Consider the following 25,383-nt stretch of genomic DNA (forward strand, 5'->3'; position numbering starts at 1 on the left):
CCTGCAGAGAAAAGGTAGTGAGCCTGACAGAGGATGGGACCTTGGGCATGAGTGGGCAAAATCACCCAGGAGCAAAGTTCAGGTCGTATGGAGTTATGGGTACTGGGTCAAGGTCATGCATGCAGGATATGGAGGAGCTGAGGATGCCTGAAATTTGACCACCATGGGAGGCTGCCTGCCCATGGGCTAGCTTCCTCTTTCAACCTTGAGTAAAGGGGGTGTTTGGTCTGGCATCCCCTCACACGCACTGTGTGAAGCAAATGGCCTCCATCTTCACCCGGCAAAGAAGTTTATTCTTATCATGGACTTGGGTGTTACCCAATGGGTTTGGACAACCTTCTTTTGAAACCCTATCTTCTGCCTTATTTGGTGAAGAACATTCCAGCAAAGCTCTTTTGTGTGTCCCCCCTATAAAATACATTCCAATTCAGGCTGTCTTTCCAGCACTGTCCAGCTTGGAAGCTGACCCTTATGGTCTCAGAGCCATTCTACCCTCGACCTGAAAACCTCATGTCCTTGTGAGATATAATTTCTTCCCAATGTTGCTCTTTTGAAACCAGCTCATCTCACCAATATTGTCAGGTGGCAAGAGATCTTTTTGGCTTTTCACATCACCCCCTGTGCATTCACAGCAAACATCAGAGGCTGTTTAAATGCTGCATGTGGACAATGCTGTCCAGATTGTGTGTGGTAGGTTGAAAGGAATGTAAAGAACATACAAGGACAACTTATTTATGGAATTCACAGGCTTGTAGATAAGCACAAATTTACATATCTGTACAAGGTACTGAGAAACACAATGAAGATGAATGTGTGAGTGATTATGTGACAGAGTGGGACTTGACCTTTGTGTTGGTGTCTGCATTGTGAGTGTGTGTGGGTGAAAGCGAGAGTCTGGGAATGATGGTAAGTATGTATAAGCTCCAGTATTCCTGAGTATGGGTGTGTACACTCTGTGTTGAAATATACACGAGTTGTTGATACTGGGCATAGCAGAAGATGCAGGGGAATGTCAATACTTAGAATTTTCCCAGCCTGGAGCAATTAATTATCATAAAGAAGCTCACTCAATAGTACTTACATAAAAGTAGAAGATGTAATCACCCCTTCAGAGGTATAGAAATACAAACAACCTAAAAACCCAGGGAACAACCCCTTCTCCCACTTAGTCCACAACACTACAAAACCTGATCCCATTTACAACACAGTGCAGAAAATATTAAATAAAGAATTTAGAAAGTTTTCAAATATTAGGAATGAGAAGGAAATCCAAATGCAAGAGGCATTTTAAAATCCAAATAGATAATATCCAAAATAAGGTCCTCTTTATAACACATCAAATTAAAATTCCTAACATAGTTAGAATTTTGAAAACATGAAGATAAAAATGGCACATCTCTTTAGAAGTAAAACAATTAAAATTTCTACTGATTTAGTAGCCTAAAATGTAAAATCCAAAAGGATCTGAAAAATACTATGGATCCCTGAAAGATAATAAGTGTCATAGTTTCTATGTCAATAGAAAACTATAGTTCAGAGTTGGTGATGAACAGAAACTAAAAGAATTCATAGCCACTAAGCAAGCAGTACAAGATTCACTAATGAAATATTATACACAGAAGAAATGAAATTAGAAATCACTAACAAGACAAAAACAGCACCCATCTAAACTGGAGATTAAATAATACATATATGAATGAGTAATGAGTCACAGAAGATAACAGAAATCCAAATGGCAAGATATAAAATCATTTTCCTATGAGAACATGAAATGCAAGAGGTATAAATGCTTCAGTCAATAATGTAGACTGGAAGTTTGGATTTAAAAATCCCCCAACCATATGCTGTGTACATAGACTCAAAATAAAACACACATAGAATGAAGTGAATGCATGAGAAAGGATAGATCATGAAAATGGAAACTGGAAACAAGAAGGGATAGGTATTCTATATCAGACAAAATAAACACCAAGCCAAAATTAATCAGAAGATTTAAAGAAAGTGATATACTGGGGAACAATCCAAAAACAACTTATTGTAACTATTTATGCCTCAACAATGGTGCCTTTATGGACATAAAATAAACCCTTATCAATAATAATAATCTAGTAGACCACAAGACAACAATATTGGGTGAATTCAACACACAGCCTCATACTAGAGAGATCATCCAGACACAAACTAAATGGAAATTTTTCACAACTAAAACCCACTATTAATCAAAGAATCATTAAAAAATCTTTCATCCATCAACAACGGAATTCCTTTTCTTCCCAATGTTTCATGGAACATACTCTAAAATAGATCACATTTTTAGGGCAAAAAACCAAATCATAATAATTCCTAAAATAGACATAATTTCTTGGATCCTTAGAAGATGGAAAGAGTTCCCATGATATTGGGTTGGCAGAATTAATATTATAAAACTGCCCATAAAACCACAAGTGTTTTGCAGATTCAGTGCAATATCCACCATAATATCAGTGACATTCTTCCACAAAGAGAGTGACAGAAAAATTTCCCTTCAAGAAATGAGATAAGCATCATCATATGGGAAATCACACAGGAGCCCAATAGACAAGATCGAAGAAACTCTCCAAGACACATCATAATTAAGTTAGAAAATAAGAAAAAATATTAAAATCCACAAGAAAAAACATTCTAAGTCACAATGGATGTCCTAGCAAATAAAAAAGATACAATCTCATGCATCTTATCAGATCTAACATAGGGAACCTAGGAATGAACCACATGAAAAATGAAAAAAAAAAACATACATGAGATTGAACCATACTCCTTTAATAAAAAATGGATCATAGAATACATGATAGGATAAAACCAGGAAATTCTTAGACACAAGTGAGAACAGAGATACCATATATCAATCTCTGGGTCAGTATGAAAGTGATTCTAGGAGGAAAATTTATAGCATTGAGTAAATACTCTTAAAAAACAGAGAATTCTGAAATATCTGAATATTATTAACAAGATTGGACATAGAAGAACCCAGGGAATTCTGAAGTCCAGTAAGATGCACAAACACTTGGCCCCATGGTCACACCTTATTATTTCCTGAATCTTCCATATAAGACCCTGTCAGTCTGCAGGGATCAGGGAAAAGCAACAACTGCTCAACACTCGTTTAGAAGTTACAAACAAAGAACTCATAATTGCCTTATTAACTAACAAAGTGCAGAGAAAGTTTTTCAGCCTTGTCCTGGGCTCCCCAGGCCTGCACTGTGCCTTGCCTTCACTGCCATTTCTCTATTACAATATGGTGCTCAGCCACAAGCCCCCTTCACCCCATCTAACCCCCAGGACTTCCATGTGCTCACTCATTATCTATTGCACCCTCTCAGCCTACCCCCACATGTCAACTGTCACACCATATCCCCTCACCAAGAGCAAACCCAATAGCCTGCTTAACTGCCACACTTGTGCAATGCTGTCCTGGTGGGCTGTGGGGGGCTTGGAAAAAATTTAAAGGGCAGACATGACCCACCTCTTCCTGGGGTTCTTGCGCCTAGATATAAGCAAATATATATATATATATATATATGACTATCACATACATATTTAAGTCCACATGGTATGAGTGTGCACAGCGTGTGTTGAATTATGCATATGAGTGTCTAATGCACTGTGTGTGTGTGTGTTAGAGTGTGAATTGTTAACAGATTGCTCTTTTTCATCACTTTCAAACAGTGTATGCAGTGAAGAACTAGGAAACCCAAAGTGATTTTGGTAGATCCAGGAGATAAGTGGGTAATCAAGATATCATGGATATTTGAAAATGTACATATGGATGCATAGAGTGGAGGCACAGTGGGGCTGTGGCTGGGGCTCAGAGGTAGAGTGCTCTCCTAGCATGCATGATGCTCTGGGTTCTATCCTCAGCATCAAGTAAAAATAAAAAATAAATATATTGTGTCCACCTAAAAATAAAAAATAAATTTTAAAAAGAGATTGGAGGCACTGTCTCATTAAATCTATGTCTGCCATTCCTGGATTCTCCAGATAATGAATGTACATCAATCCACTGCTGCCTGGGTCCTTCACTGCAGCAGAAGGACACAGATTTCCAGGCAGCATGCTCACGTAGGGAAGGCTTCACCTGAGAGCAGGAGGGGGCTAAAGTTTAGCCTTAGCCAAGTGAGGTCAGGACTCTCCCTGTTGTTACTGAGTGGTGGTCTTCAGGTCCTTGAAATGCCAAGACTGAACAGTGCTTTGCTTGCCTGGGTGTTTGGCCACCAGACAGCCCAATGACGTGACTTGTGCTGAGAATTGAGGGCCATATGGCAAATTCCCAGCCTCAGGAAGACCTGAGACTACACTCAGCCACGTGAACTGTGTGAGGGGTTCAGGAGAAGCTCTGGGCCCCAAGGCCCAGGTGAGCTGCCCTGGAGGACAGCATCCAGTTGTTCATCTCATGTGGTGGGGAAGCAGAGCATCTGTGACCCACAGGGAGGATGACAGGAGGCTGCACACTGGGTATCTCTCCTGGGCTCTGCCTGTCAGCATCTGCCCTGGGCTGACTGTGACCCATATCCCTTCCCTGAATTTAACTATAACCATGTCCATAAAAGTATTCTGTGAATGTCACGAGTTCCTGTAGGGAAGCTATGTGTGATTCAGGGACCTCCAGACTGAGAGCTGCGTCAGAAGTAATTGTTGTCTTTTGTGATCCATGAACTTTAAAATTCCCAATTATCCTAAAACCCTCACAGATCAATGAATATAGCATATATAGGTCGACTTTGAAACAGCTAAATTTTGAGACAATTTTATTTTATATTTCCTCCTTAATCAAACTATCAATGCATACTCTTTGATTTTCTGTGCAAAAATAATTGTAATTATTCTGTTGGATTGAGAAGAGGGCACTCACTTATTGAATACTAATGAAAAATAGAGAATTTTCTGGCTGATCTTCTAATGCTGCTGATTTTATTTGTGAGAGACTGTTGTAAACATCTCTCTTCTAGTGACAGTGTTCTGTTGAGATTTCCTCCTACTGCTCAGGCAAAAATCATGAGTAATTTTTTTTACAAACATTTACTAACATTTCCAAATAAGTTCACAATTGTACAAATGAGTCCAGGGTTTTCTAATGTAGATTAACAGTTTTAATTTTTTACTTTTACCTCATTAAACTTCTTTCTCAAATGCTTTCTTTCTGTTCGTTTTAGTATCTTAGAATCATGAATCTTCAATTTCTAAATATTAAGATTTAGCAAGATTTGGGGTCAAGCACTCAGGGAAGCCAGGAGTAAAGTGAGACACACAATCTCTCTGTAAGTCCCTCATAGGTCACAGAAAAGTATTTCCAGAACCTTCCATATGAGATGCTGTCAGTCCCCAGGGATTATGCAAATACAACAGCTTCTCTCAATGTTCTTCACACTAATTCTGAAGTTACTAACAAGGAACTCATAATTGCCTTATTAATTAGCAAGTGTGGAGAAAGTTTTTCAGCCTTGTCCTGGGCTCCCCAGGCCTGCACTGTCCTTGCGTCTCCAGGTGAAGTGATAATTGCAGCCCTGAGGGGAAGTGAGGTCACAGGAGCACAGACCTTTGTCTCAGGGCCCAGCTCCCTCCCTCCCTCCATGCTGGCTGTCAGGACCTCACACTGAGTCCACCAACCTGAAAACAGAAAACAGGGTGAGTGGTTTTTATTTCTGTCTCAGAGGCAGAGTGTGTAAGCAGGGAAGTTTGAGGAAGTGCTCATTTCTGGAAAAGGATTTGGGGTAGAAACACATTCCCTTCCACTGTAGACAAGGGAGAGAAACAAATTTTTTTTGGTTGTTCACAACATTACAAAGCGCTTGACATATCATATTTCATACATTAGACTGAAGTGGGTTATGAACTAGCAATTTTACCCCAAATGCAGATTGCAGAATCATGTCCGTTACACATTCACAATTTTACATAATGCCCAATTAGTAATTGGTGTATTCTGCTACCTTTCATATCTCCTAGTATCCCCCCTCCCCTCCCCTCCATTCTTCTCTCTCTACCCCATCTACTGTAATTCATTACTCTCCTTGTTTATTTTCCCATTCCCCTTACAACCTCTTATATGTAATTTTGTATAGCAATGAGGGTCTCCCTTTATTTCCATGCAATTTCCCTTTGGGAGAGAAGCAATTTTTTCCAGGTTGTTGGACATTTTTTCATATACTTGTGTAAGGGTATGGCGAAACGTCGGAGTAGAGACCACAAGAGACTCTCTTATGCAAAAGCAGAAGGGTGGGTTTATTTGGAGACCAGCATGCTAGGGCTCTCTCTAAAGCAAAGAGAGAGAGAGCCCTGAGAACAGCTTGAGCAGAGCTTATATACTTTTCTTGGAGAGGGCAGGGAGGGAAGTTCATTGACAGGTCAGGGCGAGTGGGCAGCTTGCCTGCTACCGAGTGAGGGAGTGCATTCTGCAGCTTGGCAGTTGGGGACAGCACATTCTGGGAACAAGATTAGCAAAAACAGTTCTCAGGAATTAGCAAAAACAGTTCTCAGGATTTTAACAGTGTTTGTTAAGCATATAGAAAATCGGAGTGACAAGTACCTATTTTATTAACCTTTCATTTTTCACTTCTTCTTCTGACTGCTTTTAATCATAAAAGTGATCATTGGGGGGTGTCACCTTCTGTGTCTGCTAGTGGGGTATATTGTTGTCTGATTACCATAAGTTTGACTTGTCCAATTTGGGATTGGAGAAAGGAAATTACACGATTGAGCAAACAGGGTCCTAGAGTTAGCAACAATATAAGAATTATTAGAGGGCCGGCCAGGGCTGATAAAAGTGTAGTTAACCAGGGGGACTGTGTGAACCAAGACTCATACCACCCTTTTGGGGCATCTCTCTCTCTCTGACGCTCTTCAAGGCGTTTTTTTAGTTTACTCATAGATTCTCTTACAACTCCAGTATGGTCGGCATAAAAACAACATTCTTCCCTCAATGCAGCACAAAGGCCCTTTTCTCTCATGAAGAGGAGGTCCAACCCTCGCCTGTTCTGTAAAACAACTTCAGAGAGAGAGGTTAAAGATTCCTGCAAAGCTGTGATGGAGGTTTCTAATATCTTTAAGTTTTGGTCCATTGCTGTTTCTAATTGGGTCATTTGTCGTGTCCCACGGACCAGGGCAGTGGTCCCTGTGCCCACCCCTGCAGCAATTCCCATTCCTAATAAGATGGCTAAAGTGAGGGATACAGGTTCCCGGCGAAACTGGGTTGTATGCCCCCCTATTTGATCTTCAAATGAATCTGCATCATGATAGAGCACTCTGGGAAATATCTGCACCATTACACAATAATTTACAGAGTTGTTAAATATCTGGGCTGAAATGCAAGGAGTCAACCCTGTGTCACAGGCCCACAAAGTTCCATTATCAGGAGTAAGGAAGCCCTGTGTGATGTCAATATTTTTTGTCTGGATACATAAGTGTTGTTTACTTTTAGGTGGAGACCCTATACATAAGCCTGCCCCAGTTACTTCTGGGAGGGTTAACTTAGGATTTTCACCCCAATTACAGGAGGAACTCTGCACTTTTATTACATAAGTCCCATCAATTGCTATCCCTTCATAGTAAGGAGGAGCAGAGGAGAGACAGAGCCAGCAGGACTGAGTGAGGTCTGGCTGTGTGAAATTCAGCACCGCAAAGGCTCCTTCAATTAGCCTCCAGGGAAAGGGGTTGACTTCACTCTGGATTGGGGAAGTAAATAAAGGTGAAACTTGAGGAGTATGGGAAAGTGAAAGATCCCTAGTAGGTTTAGGTTCGGATGGTCTATGAGGCCTGATTACTGGCTTGAGGGGATTGGGCCCTATGGTCAAGGGAATTTCTTTTTTTTCTAACCTGATAGTGAACCACAGGCCAAAATCATATCCTGTGGTGTAAAATAGCATTCCATAGGTTTTTCCTGAAAGCCATGCCCAGATATTTTGGTTTCTTCCTTTGGAGGTGAAAGTTATATTTAGGGGATTGCATAGGCTATTTGTGTCACATGGAGTAGGGTCAACTAGTTTAGAAGTCCCCGCTTGGGGGCTCCGTTTAAATGGGAGACATTGTTTGGGATTTAACTTAGTATTATTTCTTCCTACCCGAATCAGACTATCAGGAGAGTTTGGGTTCCACCAGACAGCCCCTGTATGCTCACATCCCCATGACTTACAGAAGAAGTCGGCTTTTCCCCCACACAGCTGTGACTGTTTGTGGCTTCGACAGTCCGCCAGGCATACATAATAATCTAGGCTAGCCAACCTACATCTGGCTTGTATGTCCCTACATCCATAATGTTTGTTTTTATTATCTATAGTACGGGGGGGATTTAATGGAATTTTAGTGGGATCTTTTTCATCAGGGATGTCCCAATAGGAAAGACCTATAGCCAGCTGACAAATATCTGGGTGGAGAGATGGCCACCAGGTCCCTAAGGGGGCTGTATGCGAGATAGACCATACTTCCTGTCCAGTAGGATTTATGATTAGCCATCGCTGCTGAATGGGCTGATGAGGGTTAGGACTGCTGGTGGTCAGGGGGAGAATCCATAGCCCTATCCACATGGCGAATACGCAATTTGAGAGGGTTACCAGTCTTTTCCAATTTCCAGCCAGAGTCTGGACAAGGCGCAGGCTTGAGATGAGAGGCATGGATCCAGGAAGTGATTCCATCTACTTTTACCGCTGTAGGTGTGATAAGTAGCACCTGGTATGGTCCTTTCCAGCGGGGTTCTAGGGTTGACACCTGATGTCGTCTTACATAGACGAAGTCTCCCACTTGATATCAGTGTGGAGTCCCTTCGTCCCCAGGTTGGTAGGCAGTGGCCAGCTGTTTCCACAGGTATCGCTGGGTTCTTTCAAGAGCTTTAAGTCTGTCAAGCAAGGGGGTGTGAAAGGAATCGTTAGGTCTTAGAGTTGGGGTCAGGTCCCTTACTGGAGGAGGGGCACCATAGAGAATTTCATAGGGGGTGAGGTTACACAAAGAAACAGAGGGAGTATTTCTTACACGAAACAGTGCATAAGGCAGGAGCATAGTCCAATATTTTATGCCGGTCTCCAAGCTTAATTTTGTCAAGGTCTCTTTAATGGTTCTATTCATTCTTTCTACCTGTCCTGAGCTCTGGGGTCTATAAGCGCAATGTAACTTCCAATTAATCCCCAGGGTCCTGGCTAACCCCTGACTTACCTGGGCCACGAACGCTGGTCCATTATCAGACCCTATTACCTTGGGCAGGCCGTATCTTGGAAAAATATCTTCCAGGATCTTCTTGACCACCATTTGTGCTGTTTCTTTTTTTGTGGGGAAGGCTTCAATCCATCATGAAAATGTATCTACAAAGATTAGGAGATATTTAAGTCCATACCTTGCTGGCTTAATTTCAGTAAAGTCCACTTCCCAAAATTGTCCTGGTCTGGTCCCTCGAAGGCGTCTTCCTACAGGAAGCTTGGAGGGGTATGCATTAACCAATTGACAGGCCCGACAGGCTTTTGTTACTTGTTCAGCTATTTTCCTTCGCTGTGAGCCAGTTAGTGGAAAACTCTGTTCTTGATCCTTTAGGAATGCCTGCAGTTTCTTTGAACCAAGGTGAGTGAGTTGGTGTACATTTTTAACGTAGTGTAGGGCTTTCTGAAATTGCAAGCTGGGTTCAGTGTAGTCAAGGAGTTCAGTGTCACTGTCCTTTGTTAAGTTGTTGGGATGCTCTCCTGACTTATATTTCTCCCGTGTGGAAAGTGTTAACATAGTTATTCCGTTTAGGGCTGCCAATTTAGCCTCTTCATCCGCCCTTCTGTTCCCGACCGCTACGGGATCATTTCCTTTCTGGTGTCCTGGACAATGCACTATAGCTAGTTCTTTAGGGCTTTGCACTGCTGAGAGGAGGCGGAGGATCTCATCTTTATTTTTTATTTCTTTTCCCGCCGAGGTTAATAGTCCCCTTTGCTGGTAGATAGCCCCGTGTATATGAGCGGTAGCAAAGGCATAGCGGCTATCTGTATATATGGTGGCCTTTTTGCCTGCCGCAAGCTCTAATGCCTTCGTGAGGGCGATCAGCTCTGCCTTTTGAGTCGATGTTCCCTCCGGGAGGCTAGAGGACCAGATGACTTTAGTTCTGCTAACTATTGTTGCCCCAGCCCATCGCTTACCGTCCTGGAGAAAGCTGCTGCCGTCAGTGAACCATATGACCTCAGGGTGGGGAAGTGGCTGATCCTTTAAATCCCGTCGTACACTGGTTTCTTCTGCCAGTATATGTTGACAGTCATGAGTGACAGGTTCTGATGATTGTTCAGGTAGTAGTGTAGCTGGGTTAAGCGGGGCAGGGGGTCCCAGTATTATTCTGTCCTTGTCAAGCAACAGGCTCTGATAGTGTGTTATTCTAGAGTTTGATAACCATCTGTCTGGTGGCTGGCGGATGATGCTCTCTAGGGCATGGGGGGCTATAATGGTTAGCTTCTGCCCCAGTGTTAACTTATCAGCATCTTTGATTAATAGGGCTGCTGCTGCTATAGCTTTTAGGCAATGGGGCCATCCACTAGCCACTGGGTCCAGCTTTTTAGATAAGTAGGCTACAGGCCTTCTCCAAGGTCCTAGAGTTTAAGTAAGCACTCCTCGCGCTATTCCTTTTTTCTCCTCAATGTAGAGAGTAAAGGGTTTTTCTACATCCGGGAGTGCTAAGGCCGGAGCAGATAGCAGTGCCCTTTTAATGTTATCAAAAGCTTGTTGGTGCTCAGGGTTCCATTGGAATTGGGCATTTCCCTTTAACAACGGGTATAAAGGAGCAGCTAAGGATGCAAACCCAGGTATCCATAACCTGCAAAATCCAGCAGTTCCGAGGAACTCTCTGAGTTGCCTCTTATTAGATGGGGGTGGTATCTGCACAACGGTTTGTTTTCTGGGCTCAGTGAGCCATCGTTTACCGCCCCTAAGGGAATAGCCCAGGAAGATTACTTCTTGCTGGCATATTTGGGCTTTTTTGACAGAAGCTCTATACCCGAGTTGAGCAAGCTCGGATAGTAGTGCTTGGGTCCCAGACTCACAGTTTTCTCTGGTGTCTGCTGCCAGTAGCAGGTCATCCACATATTGGAGTAGGGTGACTTCGGGGTGCATGGTTCTGAAGTTGTTGAGATCTCTGTGAAGGGCTTCATCAAAGAGAGTGGGGGAGTTTTTGAACCCTTGTGGGAGTCTAGTCCAAGTTAGTTGACCGGACGTTCCGGTTTCTGGGTCTACCCACTCAAAAGCAAACAGCAATTGACTATCTTTATGCAGAGGCAAGCAAAAGAAAGCATCTTTTAAGTCCAGAACAGTATACCATTTTCGCTCAGGGTTCAGGGTGCTAAGCAGATTGTACGGATTAGGTACTGTGGGGTGAATGTCCTGTACTCTGTTGTCGATCTCTCTTAGGTCTTGAACAGGGCGATAGTCCCCAGTTCCTGGCTTTTTTACTGGTAGCAGGGGAGTGTTCCAGGCCAATTGGCAAGGCCTTAGGACCCCCAAGTCCAGATATTTCTGAATATGGGGCCTTATCCCATCTTTAGCTTCTTTGCTCAGAGGATATTGTTTAATATTAATTGGGGAGGCTGAGGTTTTTAACTCCACCATTATTGGAGGTTGTTTTACAGCTAGGCCTAACCCAGCAGTTTCTGCCCAGGCATCTGGGTAATCTGTTATCCATTTCTGGGATAGCTTGCCTGTTTGATCAGTCTTGGGGGGTGTGAAGAGTTGATGTTCATCTTCTACTGACATAGTTAAAGCCATGACTATAGGAGTTTTTACTAAAGGATTTAGAAATTCCATTTGGGGGCCTTCAGGGTTAAAAGTTATTCTGGCCCGGAGTTTGGTGAGCAGATCTCTGCCCAATAATGGGGCTGGGCATTCTGGGATCACTAGGAAGGAGTGACGGACTTTTCCTTTTCCCAGGTCCATGGTCCTTTTAGTTGTCCAAGCCCGATATTTACTGCTGTTAGCCCCTTGAACTAGAGACCTTTTAGTTGATAGAGGGCCCAATGGGGCCTTGAGGGCTGAGTATACTGCCCCTGTGTCCACTTCAAAGTTTACTGGGGTCCCCTCCACTTCAAAAGTTACCCTGAGCTCGGGGAGGGGATCCGAGCCCCGACTTTCCTAATCATCCTCCAGAGTTAGAATGGCTGACTGGTGTGGCTGTTTCTTTCTAGGGCAGTCTTTGGCCCAGTGTCCTTTTTCTTTACAGTAGGCACATTGATCTGAGGCCAGATGTGGCTTCTGGCGTGGACCCAGGTATCCCTTTCTGTCTCCCTGTCTCTTAACTTCTGGCCTATTTATTGTTGTGACCAGGACCTTAGTCAATGCCTCAGTCTGTCTTTTGTTTCTTTCATCCTCCCTTTGCTCCCTTTCTTTCTCCCTTTCTTTCTCCCTTTCTTCCCTTTCTTTCTCCCTCCTTTGTTCCTTCTCCTCCTCAGTTTCTCTCTTATAGTATACCTTCTCAGCTTCTCTGACTAAATCTCTCAAAGTCATATCTTGTAATCCATCTAAGCATTGTAACTTTTTTTTAATATCCAGGGCAGCTTGCCCAATAAAGGCCATCGTGACAGATGCCTTTTGATCCTCTGCCTGGGGATCAAAAGGAGTATATCTCCTATATGCCTTCATAATTCTCTCCAGAAACATAGAAGGAGATTCATTAGGCCCTTGAATAATTTCTCTTACCTTGGCCAAATTAGTTGGCCGTCTAGTGGCTGCTCGGAGACACACTATTAGAGCCTGGCGATAAGTGGACAGATGCTCCCTACCTTCAATGGTGTTGGGGTCCCAGTTGGGTCGGTTCAAGGGAAGTCAGCTTCGATTATATTGGGAAGTTGTGTCGGTCGCCCATCTGGTCCGAGGATATTTTTTCTTGCTTCCAGGAGGATTCTCTCTCATTCCTCTGTCATGAAGAGAATGTCTAAGAGTTGTTGGCAGTCATCCCAAGTAGGCTGGTGTGAAAACATCAATGACTTAATCAGACCTGTGAGCCGGGTGGGGTCCTCGGAAAAAGGGGGATTGTTATTTTTCCAATTATATAGATCTGAAGAGGAGAAAGGCCAATACTGGTAGGCTTGCATTTCTCCACCATGGTCATCCTCTATCATTGGCCCATAAGGACGGAGGGGAAGTATCACGGGGGCTTCAGGGTTTTTAATTATTCGCTGCCGGCGAGTTCCTTTAGCCGGGCCAGCTTCCTCCAGGGGAGGAGGGGCTATGTGTGCCGTGGGGGAGTCATCTGTAGGGCACTGAGCTGGCTTAACCTCCTGTGGTAGAGAAGCTGAGTCAGCAGCAGGGGAATCTCTTAGAGGGTGTTGGGGGTTGGGGAATGAAGGCAGGGGATAAGGAAAGGGAGGAGAGTCCAGCAGAGTCAAATCTTGAGACTCAGGGAGAACAAAGGGTGGAGAAGGAGCAGAGGGTTTGAGAGATAGAATCGTGGGAGGAGGAGTAGGAACGGGGATAAGAAAAGGCTTCACCCACGGAGGAGGAGATTCACAGAGGTCCTGCCAAGTTAAGATATACGGCTGTAGATCTGGATGGCTATGTGGCCCCGGCTGAAAAACAATATCTCTAATTTTTCGAATTAGTGGGGAGTAGAAAGATCCTTCTGGAGGCCATCCAATTCCAAAGGCGGGCCATTCTGAGGCAGAAAGAGTCTGCCAGGTCCGACGTTTTACTGAAAAAGAAAGATTTTGAGCCCTTATGCAGACTTCAGCCCAGTGATCAAGGGTCAGGGACAGAGGCGTGGAATGACTCTGTCCCATAATGAAAGTTACTTGAACAAAGACAGGGACAATACAAATGTGACACCAACACGGACACACAATGAACACACAATGAACAGTAAATGTGTAACACAAATCCAGAGGCAAAGATTAAAAACAGACAGTGAATTCAACCTGAGAGAAAGAATAGTTGCCGGCAAAACCAGACGGGTTGGCAGCAGAATACAGATGAGGGCACCTCCATCCCTCCCAGATGGGGGCACCTTCGTCCCCCCCAGAGTCTCCCAAAGCGTCCCTTGAGGAGACGTGGTCTGTGGCTTCAGGGACATGTCTATCCACCATTGCCAGGGAGAACTTACGCTCTCCGCTGACAACCACACTCTGCCAACCCAAAACCAGAAAAACCAGAAGCTCTGAGAGCTTTCGCTCTTCTCTGAGCCAGAAACCAGAAGCCAGAAACCAGAAGCCAGACAATCGCAAAGGAAAAACAAGGAGGAGAAGAAGAAGGAGATAAGGCGCCTTACTTACCCCCCCTAAAGGAGTCTTGTTGAGGTCTCCCTGTCCGGCGATGCGCAGTTCCCGGCCAATGCACCAAATGTAAGGGTATGGCGAAACGTCGGAGTAGAGACCACAAGAGACTCTCTTATGCAAAAGCAGAAGGGTGGGTTTATTTGGAGACCAGCATGCTAGGGCTCTCTCTATAGCAAAGAGAGAGAGAGCCCTGAGAACAGCTTGAGCAGAGCTTATATACTTTTCTTGGAGAGGGCAGGGAGGGAAGTTCATTGACAGGTCAGGGCGAGTGGGCAGCTTGCCTGCTACCGAGTGAGGGAGTGCATTCTGCAGCTTGGCAGTTGGGGACAGCACATTCTGGGAACAAGATTAGCAAAAACAGTTCTCAGGAATTAGCAAAAACAGTTCTCAGGATTTTAACAGTGTTTGTTAAGCATATAGAAAATCGGAGTGACAAGTACCTATTTTATTAACCTTTCACTTGTGTGCCATTTATTTCTTGTTTTGGTAAATGCCTGTTTGGTCCATTAACCCATTTATTGATTGGATTATTTGGGTGGGACTTTTGTTGTTGTTGCTGTTGTTTTTGGTGTTTTACTAAGAATAAAAATCAGGGGCACTTAAACTTAGCCACAGTCTCAGCCTTTTTATTTATTTATTATTTTGAAACAGGGTCTCTCTATGTTGCTTAGAGAAGTTCCCTAAGCTGCTGGAGTTACACACTTATTTCACTGCACCCAAGGGTTATTTGGTGTCTCTGTGTGTGTGTGTGTGCGTGTGTGTGTGTGTGTGTTGTTTTTGCTTTTATTGTGGTACACATCTTGAATTTTTTGTATATTCTGAATATTGACTCTGTCAGAAGTGTAGATAGCCAAGATTCTCTCCCATTCTGTATGATCTCACTTCAAGCTCTTAGTGATATCCACTGATGTTAAAAAGATTTTTTATTTGATGCCATCTCTTTTTCTCATTCTTGGTGTTTATTTCTTGAGTGTTAAGGATTTTAAGAAAGTTGATGTCTGCACCAATATGCTGTAGTGTTGAGTCTGTGTCTTCTTCTAACAGTTGCAATTTTCAGTCTAATTCCTATGTCTTTGGTCCAATTTGATTGACTTTTGTTCAGATGGAGAGATAAGGATCTCATTAAATTCTTCTGTGCATGGTTATCCAGTGTTCCCAGGGCCATGTGTTACAAAGGCCATCTTCTCCAACATATATTGTTGGCACTTTTGTCACATATCGAATGGCTGTAACTGTGTGAGTTTGTCTCTGTGTCTTCTACTTCATTGGTCTTCATGTCGTTTTGATGAAAATGCCCTGCTCTTTTTGTTACTATAGCTCTGTAGTCTGATTTGAGGCACAGAATTGTGATCCCTCTACATAACTCTTCTTGCTCAGGATCGCTTTGACAATTCTTGGTCTTTTTCCCTTCCATGCATTTTTAGAACTCTTTTTCTAGTTCAGTGAGAAAAGTCTTTTGGTATTTTGATGGAGATTTAAAGGAATCCATGTAATGCTTTTAGAAATACAGCCATTTTGACAAAATTATCTCTCCCTACCAAGGATATGGGAAATATTCCCAACTTCTAAGATCTTTTTCATTTATTTTCTTCAGGGTTCTGTAGTTTTAATTATAAAGATCATTCACCTCCTTGGTTAGATTGATCCACAACTATTTTTTTCTTGACGTTATTGTGAATAGGATTGTTTTCCTGATTTCTTTCCCAGCAGATTCATGGTTGCAATATAGGAAAGCTATTGATTTCTGAACATTGCTATTGTATCTGCTACTTTGCTGAAATTTGGGGGATTTTCTAAAAACAATTACAGGATCATGTCATTGCCACACAGATAATTTGACTTTTTCTATTCCTATATGGAGGCCTGCAATTTTATTTTCATGCCTGACTGCTATAGACAGAGTTTATAGAATTATATGGAATGAAAGTGGTCATAAGGACATCCTTTTCTTTTTCCAGGTTTTAGAGGACATGCTTTCCTTTTTCTGCATTGAAGATGACGTTGCATTTCAGTTTGTCATATATACAGTTTATGAAGCTGAGTCAACTTTCTTCTATCCCTAGTTTCTCCAGTCTTTTTAACTTGAATGGTTTTGGATTTTACTAAAATCTGTTTCTTCTCCTACTGAGATGATCATGTGATTGTTGTTCTTAATTTACTTTTGTTTGGGGAGTTATTACCTTTATTGAATTGCATATGGTAAACCAGCCTTCATTCTCTGGAATAAAACCCACTTGTTCCTGGTGTATTACCTTTTTGAAATATTTTTGAAAGGAATTTGCTAATATCTTATTGAGTATTTGTTGTATCTATGTTTATCATGATTTTTGGTTTAAAGATTTTCTCCATGTTGTTTCTTTGTATGGTTTTGCTATCAGCATTATAAATCTTTCACAAAATGTAAAGTTTCCTTTCTTTCTACTTCATGGAATAATTTGAGGAAGTTTGGTGTTAGTTCTCTTTAAAGGTAAAGTAGGATGTAGCTGAAAATCTATCTGGTCTTGGGCTTCTTATTATTAAAAAATCATTAATAGCTGATTTAATTTCATTACTTGATATTGCTATATTTATGCTTTCTCTGTCTTTCTTGCTCGATTTGAGCTAGTCATATATGTATAGAAATTTGTCAAATTTGCTGATTTTCCAGTTTAATAGATTTTAACAGCTAGGTGCAGTGGTGCATGCCTATAATCCCAGTGACTCAGAGACTGAGTCATAAGAATGGCAAGTTCAGGGTCATCCCCAGAATTTAGCAAGTCCCTAGGTCACTTAGTGAAACTCTGTCTCTAAATAGAAAACTAAAAAGGACTGCGGATTTCTGGGGATGTATTTATGTAGTAAAGTGCCTCTGTGTTAAATCTCTACTATAGGAGAAAAGAATAAAGGGAAGGAGAGAGAAGGAGATGGAGAGAGACTGGAGGGAGGAGAGGGAGTAAATGTTCTAAATTGTTCAAATATTTTCTAACCTCTGGAGTTTAGAAGTGTCTGCAGTGAGATGATATTTCCTTTGATATTTTGTTGATTTTGAGTTTCTCTATTTTTTTAGATGGCCATAGGTTTATAAATTTTATTTATCTTTTCAAATAATCATGTTTGTTCTATTGATCCTTTGTATTGCTTTTAAAGAAAATTCTCAGTTTCATTAACCGTGGCTCTGATCTCAGTCATTTCATGTGTTCTACTGAGTTTGTATTAGTCCTTCCTTTTGTAGGTCCTTGATATTAAGCATTACAATATTTATTTGTGGTCTTTCTGGTATTATTTTTAAAGTAGGCATTTAATGTTATGGAATAATCTTTACAAAATCCCTTCCTACTATCCCAAAAATTTTAACACAATATCTCTGCTCTCATTTATTTCTAAATAAATTCTTGATTTCTTCTTTCATTTATTCTATGATCCATTTCTCACTTAAAAATGTATTTTTTCAATATATATGTACTTGTATAATTTCTATGCACTATGCTGTTGATTTCTAGTTTCATTACATTCTGATCTGATAGAATTCAGAGGATAACATCAATTTTTTTTATATTTGATAAGACTTACATTGTACCATAGAATATATTTTAGTGAAAAGTGTCCTAAAATGATGTGTGTTGAGACTCTCTCATAGGTTTGGTATTCAGAGTCTTTGGTTACTTCTCTCTGTTTTTGCTATAGATGGATGTGTGTAGGTGGGGCCTGGGACCCACCTTTAGTCATTTCTACTTAGGGCCTCGTCATTAGTCTGGGCTTTTGTCTCTTCTGGTGTTTATGTGAAGGTGTAGCTGAAGACTTTCAGTACTTTGTGTGTGAAACAAGGTGTACTGTCTTTTGGCTGAGTTTAGTTCAGCAACAGAGTTTTTACTACAGGTTCCAGTACCTCCCAGAATAGGGAACACAAACAATTAGCAACAACTCTGCAAACAATACACGACTTTCAATGAAATACTTGGTTCCTACTGTTATCTACAATGTGAATTTGAAACAAACAAACAAAAACCCCAGAAATGTTAGGGTCACTGTTTGGTACCAGCAAAACTCATAAGTAACCAAGAACTATATCTGGGAGTAAAGCAAACAACAGGTGTCAACTATCAGACCCACAGAAGTGACAAATGCAACAGCATTAATGTGGGGTTGGGAATCATATAAACCAATTAGTGCTAAAAATTATAAGAATACAGTTAATTAACAAAAAAGATCATGTGATTGGAAGACAGAAAAGAGTTTATAATTTCCAAATTTGAACAGAGAGAATGCAGAAGAGATGTAGCATGATGGTTAAAAAGGAGCAGAAAAATAGAAGTCACACAGTAAGTGGAGGGTGAAAGAGAGAATAATAGAATTTGTCTTTCAGAAGAAAGAAAAAGATTAGAAACAGACAAAAAAAACAATACAACACAAAACAAAATATACTAATCAAAATCCCTAGATTCAGAAGACAAGGAGAAGAAAAATGTTTTTATAATACCTAACATTTCCCAAACTGCTAAAATTGAGGAAAAAGAAACACATATGTGCACGTGTATGTTTCCTTGAAAGCACCATAACAGCAACAACAACAACAAAAAAAACATCATAAAAGGTAGGGTGGGGAAAAAACATTCTTAATGAGAAATTAAGGAGTCGTTTCCACTGCAATGTTCAGAATAGTCAGTGAGACTAGACAGTCACTCCCTGGGACGGTCTTTCTTTCATTTCAAGTTGAGCCATGTACTGAGCACAAGAAGGAGGGTTGAGGGTTGCTAAAGCCTTCCAAACTGGACCTTTTAGGTGTTGTCCCCCTGAGGCTCTATATGCTGCTCACTGTGGATGTCCATCACCTTTCTTAGGCTGGAAATTTTCTCTGCTATTTTGCTGAAGAGGTTCTTAATGCCTTAGTCTGTATCTGCATGTTCTCTCCTCTCCCAGGGACTCTCTGGTGTTGTCTTTTGATGTTGTTGTGAATTCTTGTGTATTCTCATCCTGTTTTATTGGTTTGTTTTTTGCCCTATTGCATATTGAATATTCAGGTTCTAAGACACCTGTCATCAAGCCCTAAGTTTCTGCCTTCAAGGAATGAAGTTCATTCTCTCTGTAATCTAATCTTTGGCCATACTTTGAAGTGAATGTTTAATTTGATTCATGAGGCATTTTATTTCCAGGAGCTCTGATTTGTTTCTTCTCACTATCTCTATTGTTTTTCATTGAAATGGGCTTTCATCTCCTGTATTTGTTCTCTTAAGTCATTCCTTAGATCTTACTTAGTACATTTTAATAATCATGGTTTTATGGTATTTCTCTGGAATTTAATCTAGGTCCACACCTGAGCGTTCCTTTCTTGGGGGATTGTGAATTTGGGGGGAAACTTGTTTGCCTGTTTTCTCATGTTTTTGAAGGTCTCAAACTAACACATCTGTTGTGAAAAATATTACTCTCCCTCATTTCTTCATGTGTCATTTGATGAGTAATAACCATTTTTTTGTTCTTGGGACTTTTGTTTTTGCTGAATAAGATGCCCAGGAGATATGACCTGAGGTCCCCTCTGGTTGTTCCTGCCAGAAGCCTGGTTCTTGGTCTACAGTTTCTGGTTCCTGTATACTTTGTGTTGAAGTATTGTTGGTGCTCAAGTGGGGCTAGTGCATGTGTGAACAGAGATTCACTGTTACTTGACTGAATTGTGAGTGCAGCTCAGCAGCAGGATCTCTACTCTCTTCCTCTTCAGTGTCTATCCAGCTTAATAAGCCCAAGGACTCCATGTGGATAGAACAGATAATAAAGGTCCAAATATATTGAGTTTTTTGTTCCTCCATACATGCCTGCGTATACCAGTAAATATCATTTTCTTTCCATGTATGGGCATCAAATTGAGTGGCTAAAATAAATTTTTTAAATGAAAATACTTACATACTGTTCTGTTGAACGTTATGATCTGAATATATATTACACTGGTGGTAAAGACACTCTCTGTTTTATATATAGTTTACCTAAGACCACCAAAATGTTTTTTTTATAGAAGTTACATTCATTTTCTTTAAGATTTAAGCCAGACATTCATCCACAAGTGATATGTTTTGTTTTGTGAGTGGTGACAGAATTCTTCTCTTCTTCAAAATGACTATAAAATATCAGTTTATTCTGGAAGTGGCAAATTCTCTTTTCTATTCCCTCCACTCCATTTTGATGATTTCTCCAGGTTATCATCAACTGATTTTTAGAGTTGGCTTTTCTATGAAAGATAACTGGAAACAACCCTCATTCACATGTGCACCTTGATGTATTTTAATTCAATATGTGCATACAGTAGAAGTTATACTTCATGTAAAAAAATATTATATTTTGAGAAGGTGTTGCAATGTTTCTCAGGCTCAGTTTTACTACCTAGGATAAAACCTAACTTCTTTCTCAGCCTCCAGAGGAGCTGGGAACAACAGGTGTACACGACTGGGCTTCCCTTCAAAAATTTTAATTTGTAATTTTGCTCATAGGAAGGACTATTGCTGTAATTCAAAGGAAAATATGAGACTGAGAGAATGGACTCCAGAGACGTGGCCATGGGACTGATGTTCTTATCACAGACTGCAGTAGGAGTTCTGGGAAATTTCTCTCTGCTTTATTACTATTTAGTCCTTTTCTGCAATGTGTGCAAATTAGGATCCACTGATTTGATTCTCAGGCACCTGGTCATAGCCAACTCCTTGGTCATTCTCTCTAAAGGAATTCCCCAGACAATGACAATTCTTGGCTGAAACATTACTTCAATGACTATGTGTGCAAACTTCTTTTCTACATGCAGCGAGTGGGCAGGAGTGTGTCCATTTTCATCACCTGCCTCTTGAGCATCTTCCAGAACATCACCATCAGCCCCATGAACTCCTGTTGGAAGGATCTCAAAGGAAAAGCTCAAAAGTATATTGGTTTCTCTATTTCCCTCTACTGGATCCTGTACCTGGTGGTGAATTCCATTTTTCCTCTGTAGATATTTAGCAAATGGAGTATCAAAAACCTGACAAAGAAAACAAATTATGGGTACTGTTTTTCTCAAAGTGGCGACAAAATCTAGAATCAATATATGCAGCCTTATTTGTATTTCCTGAGGTTGTCTTTTCTGTGATCATGATCTGGTTCAGTGGCTCCATGGTTCTCCTTCTGTACAGGCACAAGCAGAGGGTTCAGCACATTCACAGAATCAAAGTTTCCCCCAGATCCTGTCCTGAGTCCAGAGCCACCCAGAGAATCCTTGTCCTGGTGGGCACCTTTGTGAGTTTCTACACCCTCTCCTCCCTATTAAATGTTTGTGTTGCCCTTGATTTTAATCCCAGCTGGAGGTTGGTGAACACCAATTCACTCCTCTCCATGTGTTTTCCCTCTATCAGCCCCTTTCTTCTGATGAGCCCTGACTCCTTTCTATCCAGGCTCTACTTCTGAGGCATAAACCAATTTTAACTTTGTTCTCAAGTATATGAATTATTATTTTTTTCCAGTTTGAAACCATATTTTATTTTTAATATAGCTAGAAATTTCCAATAACTATATATTTTTAAGCTGAAAACTTTCTTTTCCTTCTTACAGCATCATTAGCAGAAAAAAAGAACATTTCTCGTTTTTAGAAATGATACTGGGTCTCTAAAAAATGAAGACTATCTGTTGTATTTATGGAACTTAAAGTCTAAAAGCACAGGACACATTTTCAGAAGAGTAATTTACTTTTACCCATTTAAGTTCGTAATATTCGAGTATAGTTAGGTCATGTACAATTAAGTCAATCAAATCAGGAATCCAAGAAGAAACTATTCTTCTTGAGATAAGCACAGCATACATGAGATTTTGAGAACATACATGAACAACAACAACAAAAAACACCGGCAAGCCCAGATCCAAGTATAAATGGTGTTTTTTTCCAAGGGTTTTAAAAGCATGCTCCATGAGCATACGACTTTTTCTCATTTTTGTAACAGATGCAGTTCTGTTTACTCATGTACAGTAAAGGGTTAGAACCTGTATAAATATTAGAAATGTACTACTTTATAAATGTACTCCAAGGAATTTATCATTTCCTTTATCTTTGCAGGGACAAAAGGGAAAAAGAGGTGGGGGTATGGTCGCAGTATTTAAGGAAGAGCTGAATACAATAATGAATCTTCATGGTGCCAAGAATGCCATAATGAATAACCAGGCTCTCATCTATTTTATAATTCATATTAGATCAAGCAGTTAAGTTCTTGTATGGTTACCAATAACTCAAACCATATACTCTTCAAAATACAAAGATCAATAGGTACTTCCTAAATAGAACACCAAACACTAAAAGGAAACCTTCCTTCCAATGTTTTTGACATCACAAGATTTTGCCAGAGTGGAAGTCTAATAACATTTAAATAAGCAATCTCATGGCTAAGAAAAAACTACAGCTCTTATGGGTATTATTCCACAGCTAGGATATGTATTACATATTAAATTAACCCCAGCATTAAATATGCTTTGCACAATTATGGTATGATAGCAGTGATGATGCTAGTGAGAAAAGATTATCTTTAGTTCAAGAAGGAGGGAAATACAAGAAGCAGAAAGCAGACATAGTTGGTCATTTTCTGATGAGAAAAGGTAAATTTTAAACATAGAATATAAAAAGAAACCTACTCCCTTATTTCCCCACGGTGGAAATAATATGAAACATTTATTTGATATATTGAACAAAAACAGAGCTAAGTAATCCAATTCCATTGAAGCATAACAAAAAAAAATCACCTCTTCAACACAGTGTAAGATTTAAATGCAACCTGCATAAGGGCACATGTCATATAAAATAGTAAGACTGCTGCTGCCTTACCAAATACTTCCAGTCCCTACCCAGGTTAGAGTGAAATACTGGTGGTCCCAATAGTTTTATTGAAATTAATCATTTAAAAAATATTTTTAAATGACAAATCAAAATGCCTCAGTCTCAGTAGCCATATATTCAACTGAAACTTTTATCTATGTAAATGAGATTTATTTACTTCCCACTAGTAAGTCTTTATTTCACTCACATTACAGCTATGTATTTTCCATACTTAGTATCTGCTTTGCCCAATATCAAAGAAAAAATCCAAAATGATTAGTAAATAAAAATGTAGGAAATAACACCCCCTTGAGTTTTAAATATTTTTAAGGTTTAAAAAGTGTTTTAACTTTGTAATTCCTAGTAGGAAAACATTATCTGAATGAACATCCTAGTGGCAAATCATTGTAAAATGCTTCAACTGGATTTGCTGCAGAGGGGTAGGGATTATCTTCAAAGCACCCCAGCTCTTCTGATGAGGTCAGAGGTACACTGGTTTGTATTATTGCGACAGTCATTAAGTGATCTAGGTTGCTTTTCCTTCAGTAAGGGTTTTGTCAGGTGGGTATTACACTTGACCTCCAAATTTGGCTGACAATTTACTGATGAGATTCATAACCTTTGGGTTGCTTTGATATTTTGACATATTTGCTGGGTTCTGGGCCACATCCTGGAAGGCCACCATAACTTTTGGATCCTGCATGGCTGCAAGAACCTCCGGATCACTAAGAATTTCATTGAGCCCAGGCATTCCTGCCATTCCAGGCATGCCCCCTCCCATTCCAGGCATTCCTCCGGGAAAATTACCAGGCATTCCTCCAGGAAAGCCACCTGGAAAAGAGCCAAACTGAGCTACTGCTTGTCGTCTGGCTTCTTCCTCCCTCTGGGCTCTCTCATGTTCTTCTCGAGCCTTCTTAACTCTTTCTATTCTTTCTTTGATCTCTCGCTCTTCACGTTTTCGTTCATATTTTCTCCGATGTTCAGCAATTTTCTGGGCCCGTGGTTGAACTTCTTTCAGCATTGCACTAGCATCATCATCATAATCCAGTTTACAGGCAAGAGCAAGATCATGGGCTGCTTCTTCCCAGTGTCCCAAAAGTCTGTGGGCTTTCCCTCGCCACTTGTAAGGCTGAGCTGAATCAGGATTTATTTCAATGGCTCTGTCACAGTCTCGAATGGCAGCATTTGGCTTCTGTAATTTGATGAAGACACTGGCTCTCTTGGCATACAGAATGGCCAAGAGAGGATTTAGCTTGATAGCATCTGTGAACAAGTCAATGGCTTTCTGTAGTTCACCATCATTCAGGGCTTCAATGGCAGCCCCTTTCTTTTCATTTGCATGATCCATCATCTCCTCGGTTATTTCCGCATTTTCATCTCCCATTTCTTGAGGAGCATCAGTGTCTGGTTCAATTACACCTTCATTATCAATTTCTAGATCACTTTCCTCACTTGATGGCTCATCTCTCTTAATGTTTTCTTCCGATTTCTTGCTATCTGTTTTTTCTTCCTTGGTATTTTCTTCTGATTTAGCTTTATGAGTAGCAGGTGGTACTTTACCCCACATGCTCTCCACCCACTCTCTCAGGAAGCGCATCTCCTCGGTGTGCAGGATGCTCAGATCCTGCTTACACATTTTCACGAAGGCCCGAAGCTCGCTCACTTTGCGGGGATCCATGGTCAAGGAGAGGAAGGCGGATGCGGCTGCGGCCAATTCCCAGGCCCCCGGGCGCTGGCTCAGTGTGACAGCGCAGAAGCTCAAGTATATGAATTATGTTTTTTGCACAATATGCAATTGTTTTGTCTTATTCTTACTCAAAACACCAATGAAAAAACTTAAGAAGAGTCCCTTCTCATTCTATTGTAAACCCCAGAGGACATCCTGTTTCTCAGCTGTCTGAATGTGGTGTCAACATGGCCATGGTGCTGGAGAAGACTGAGTGGAAGGTGAAGAGATCTTCCATGTGCCCTGAACAAAGTACAGGTCTGCTCCATGGTCCTACCCTAAACCATGGTGCATTAGATACCATGCAGAGAATGTTTTTAAACAGAAGCAGGGTGATAGACATCTGGCAGATAATGCTGGAATACCATGATAATTTAGCTCCTTTTTCATACACGTTGCTTACCAGGCTAAGATGTAAGTAGCCTCACCATTACCATAGAGCACTGATGGTTTCAGGACTGTCCTCATTAACTGCACCCTGCCCAGAGTCACAGAAAACATTCAGCTCAAGCATCACCATCAATCACTTCCCACAAAGGGCTAGAGGATTCCTGTGAACTTTCTACCCCATACAACAGGCTTGGAGAGACTCTTGGTCCATCTCTAGAATCCAGGCTAGGATTCTTATCATG

The 25,383-nt window shown here is 41.0% G+C and overlaps 2 protein-coding genes and 1 pseudogene across 4 annotated transcripts; 1 reads left to right on the forward strand and 2 right to left on the reverse strand.

Annotated features, from left to right (window-relative positions):
• Nucleotides 1-6,234: 6,234 nt before the first annotated feature.
• Nucleotides 6,235-12,620, reverse strand: LOC144371000 (uncharacterized). 3 transcript variants are annotated; one of them, XM_078033038.1, is made up of 4 exons: nucleotides 11,025-12,620; nucleotides 9,217-10,289; nucleotides 8,583-8,863; nucleotides 6,235-7,697 (listed from the first exon to the last, which is right to left on the reverse strand). In XM_078033038.1, the coding sequence occupies exons 1-2, from the start codon at nucleotides 11,908-11,910 to the stop codon at nucleotides 9,310-9,312; spliced, it is 1,866 nt and encodes a 621-aa protein (XP_077889164.1). In that variant the 5' UTR covers nucleotides 11,911-12,620; the 3' UTR covers nucleotides 6,235-7,697; nucleotides 8,583-8,863; nucleotides 9,217-9,309. The 3 variants fall into 3 exon arrangements, with proteins under 3 accessions (XP_077889164.1, XP_077889163.1, XP_077889162.1); XM_078033037.1 differs by having other exon boundaries at nucleotides 6,235-6,458; nucleotides 8,583-9,118; XM_078033036.1 differs by having other exon boundaries at nucleotides 8,583-9,118.
• Nucleotides 12,621-20,737: 8,117 nt separating this feature from the next.
• Nucleotides 20,738-21,632, forward strand: LOC106145471 (vomeronasal type-1 receptor 4-like; annotated as a pseudogene).
• Nucleotides 21,633-22,550: 918 nt separating this feature from the next.
• LOC101976143 (hsc70-interacting protein) lies at nucleotides 22,551-24,738 on the reverse strand. Its single transcript, XM_040279176.2, has one exon. It carries the CDS (start codon nucleotides 24,701-24,703, stop codon nucleotides 23,594-23,596), a length of 1,110 nt encoding a protein of 369 aa, XP_040135110.2. The 5' UTR covers nucleotides 24,704-24,738; the 3' UTR covers nucleotides 22,551-23,593.
• Between the last annotated feature and the right edge of the window lie 645 nt (nucleotides 24,739-25,383).

The sequence above is a fragment of the Ictidomys tridecemlineatus genome, chromosome 15 (assembly GCF_052094955.1).
Source record: "Ictidomys tridecemlineatus isolate mIctTri1 chromosome 15, mIctTri1.hap1, whole genome shotgun sequence".
In the NCBI taxonomy this organism is placed as follows: domain Eukaryota; kingdom Metazoa; phylum Chordata; class Mammalia; order Rodentia; family Sciuridae; genus Ictidomys; species Ictidomys tridecemlineatus.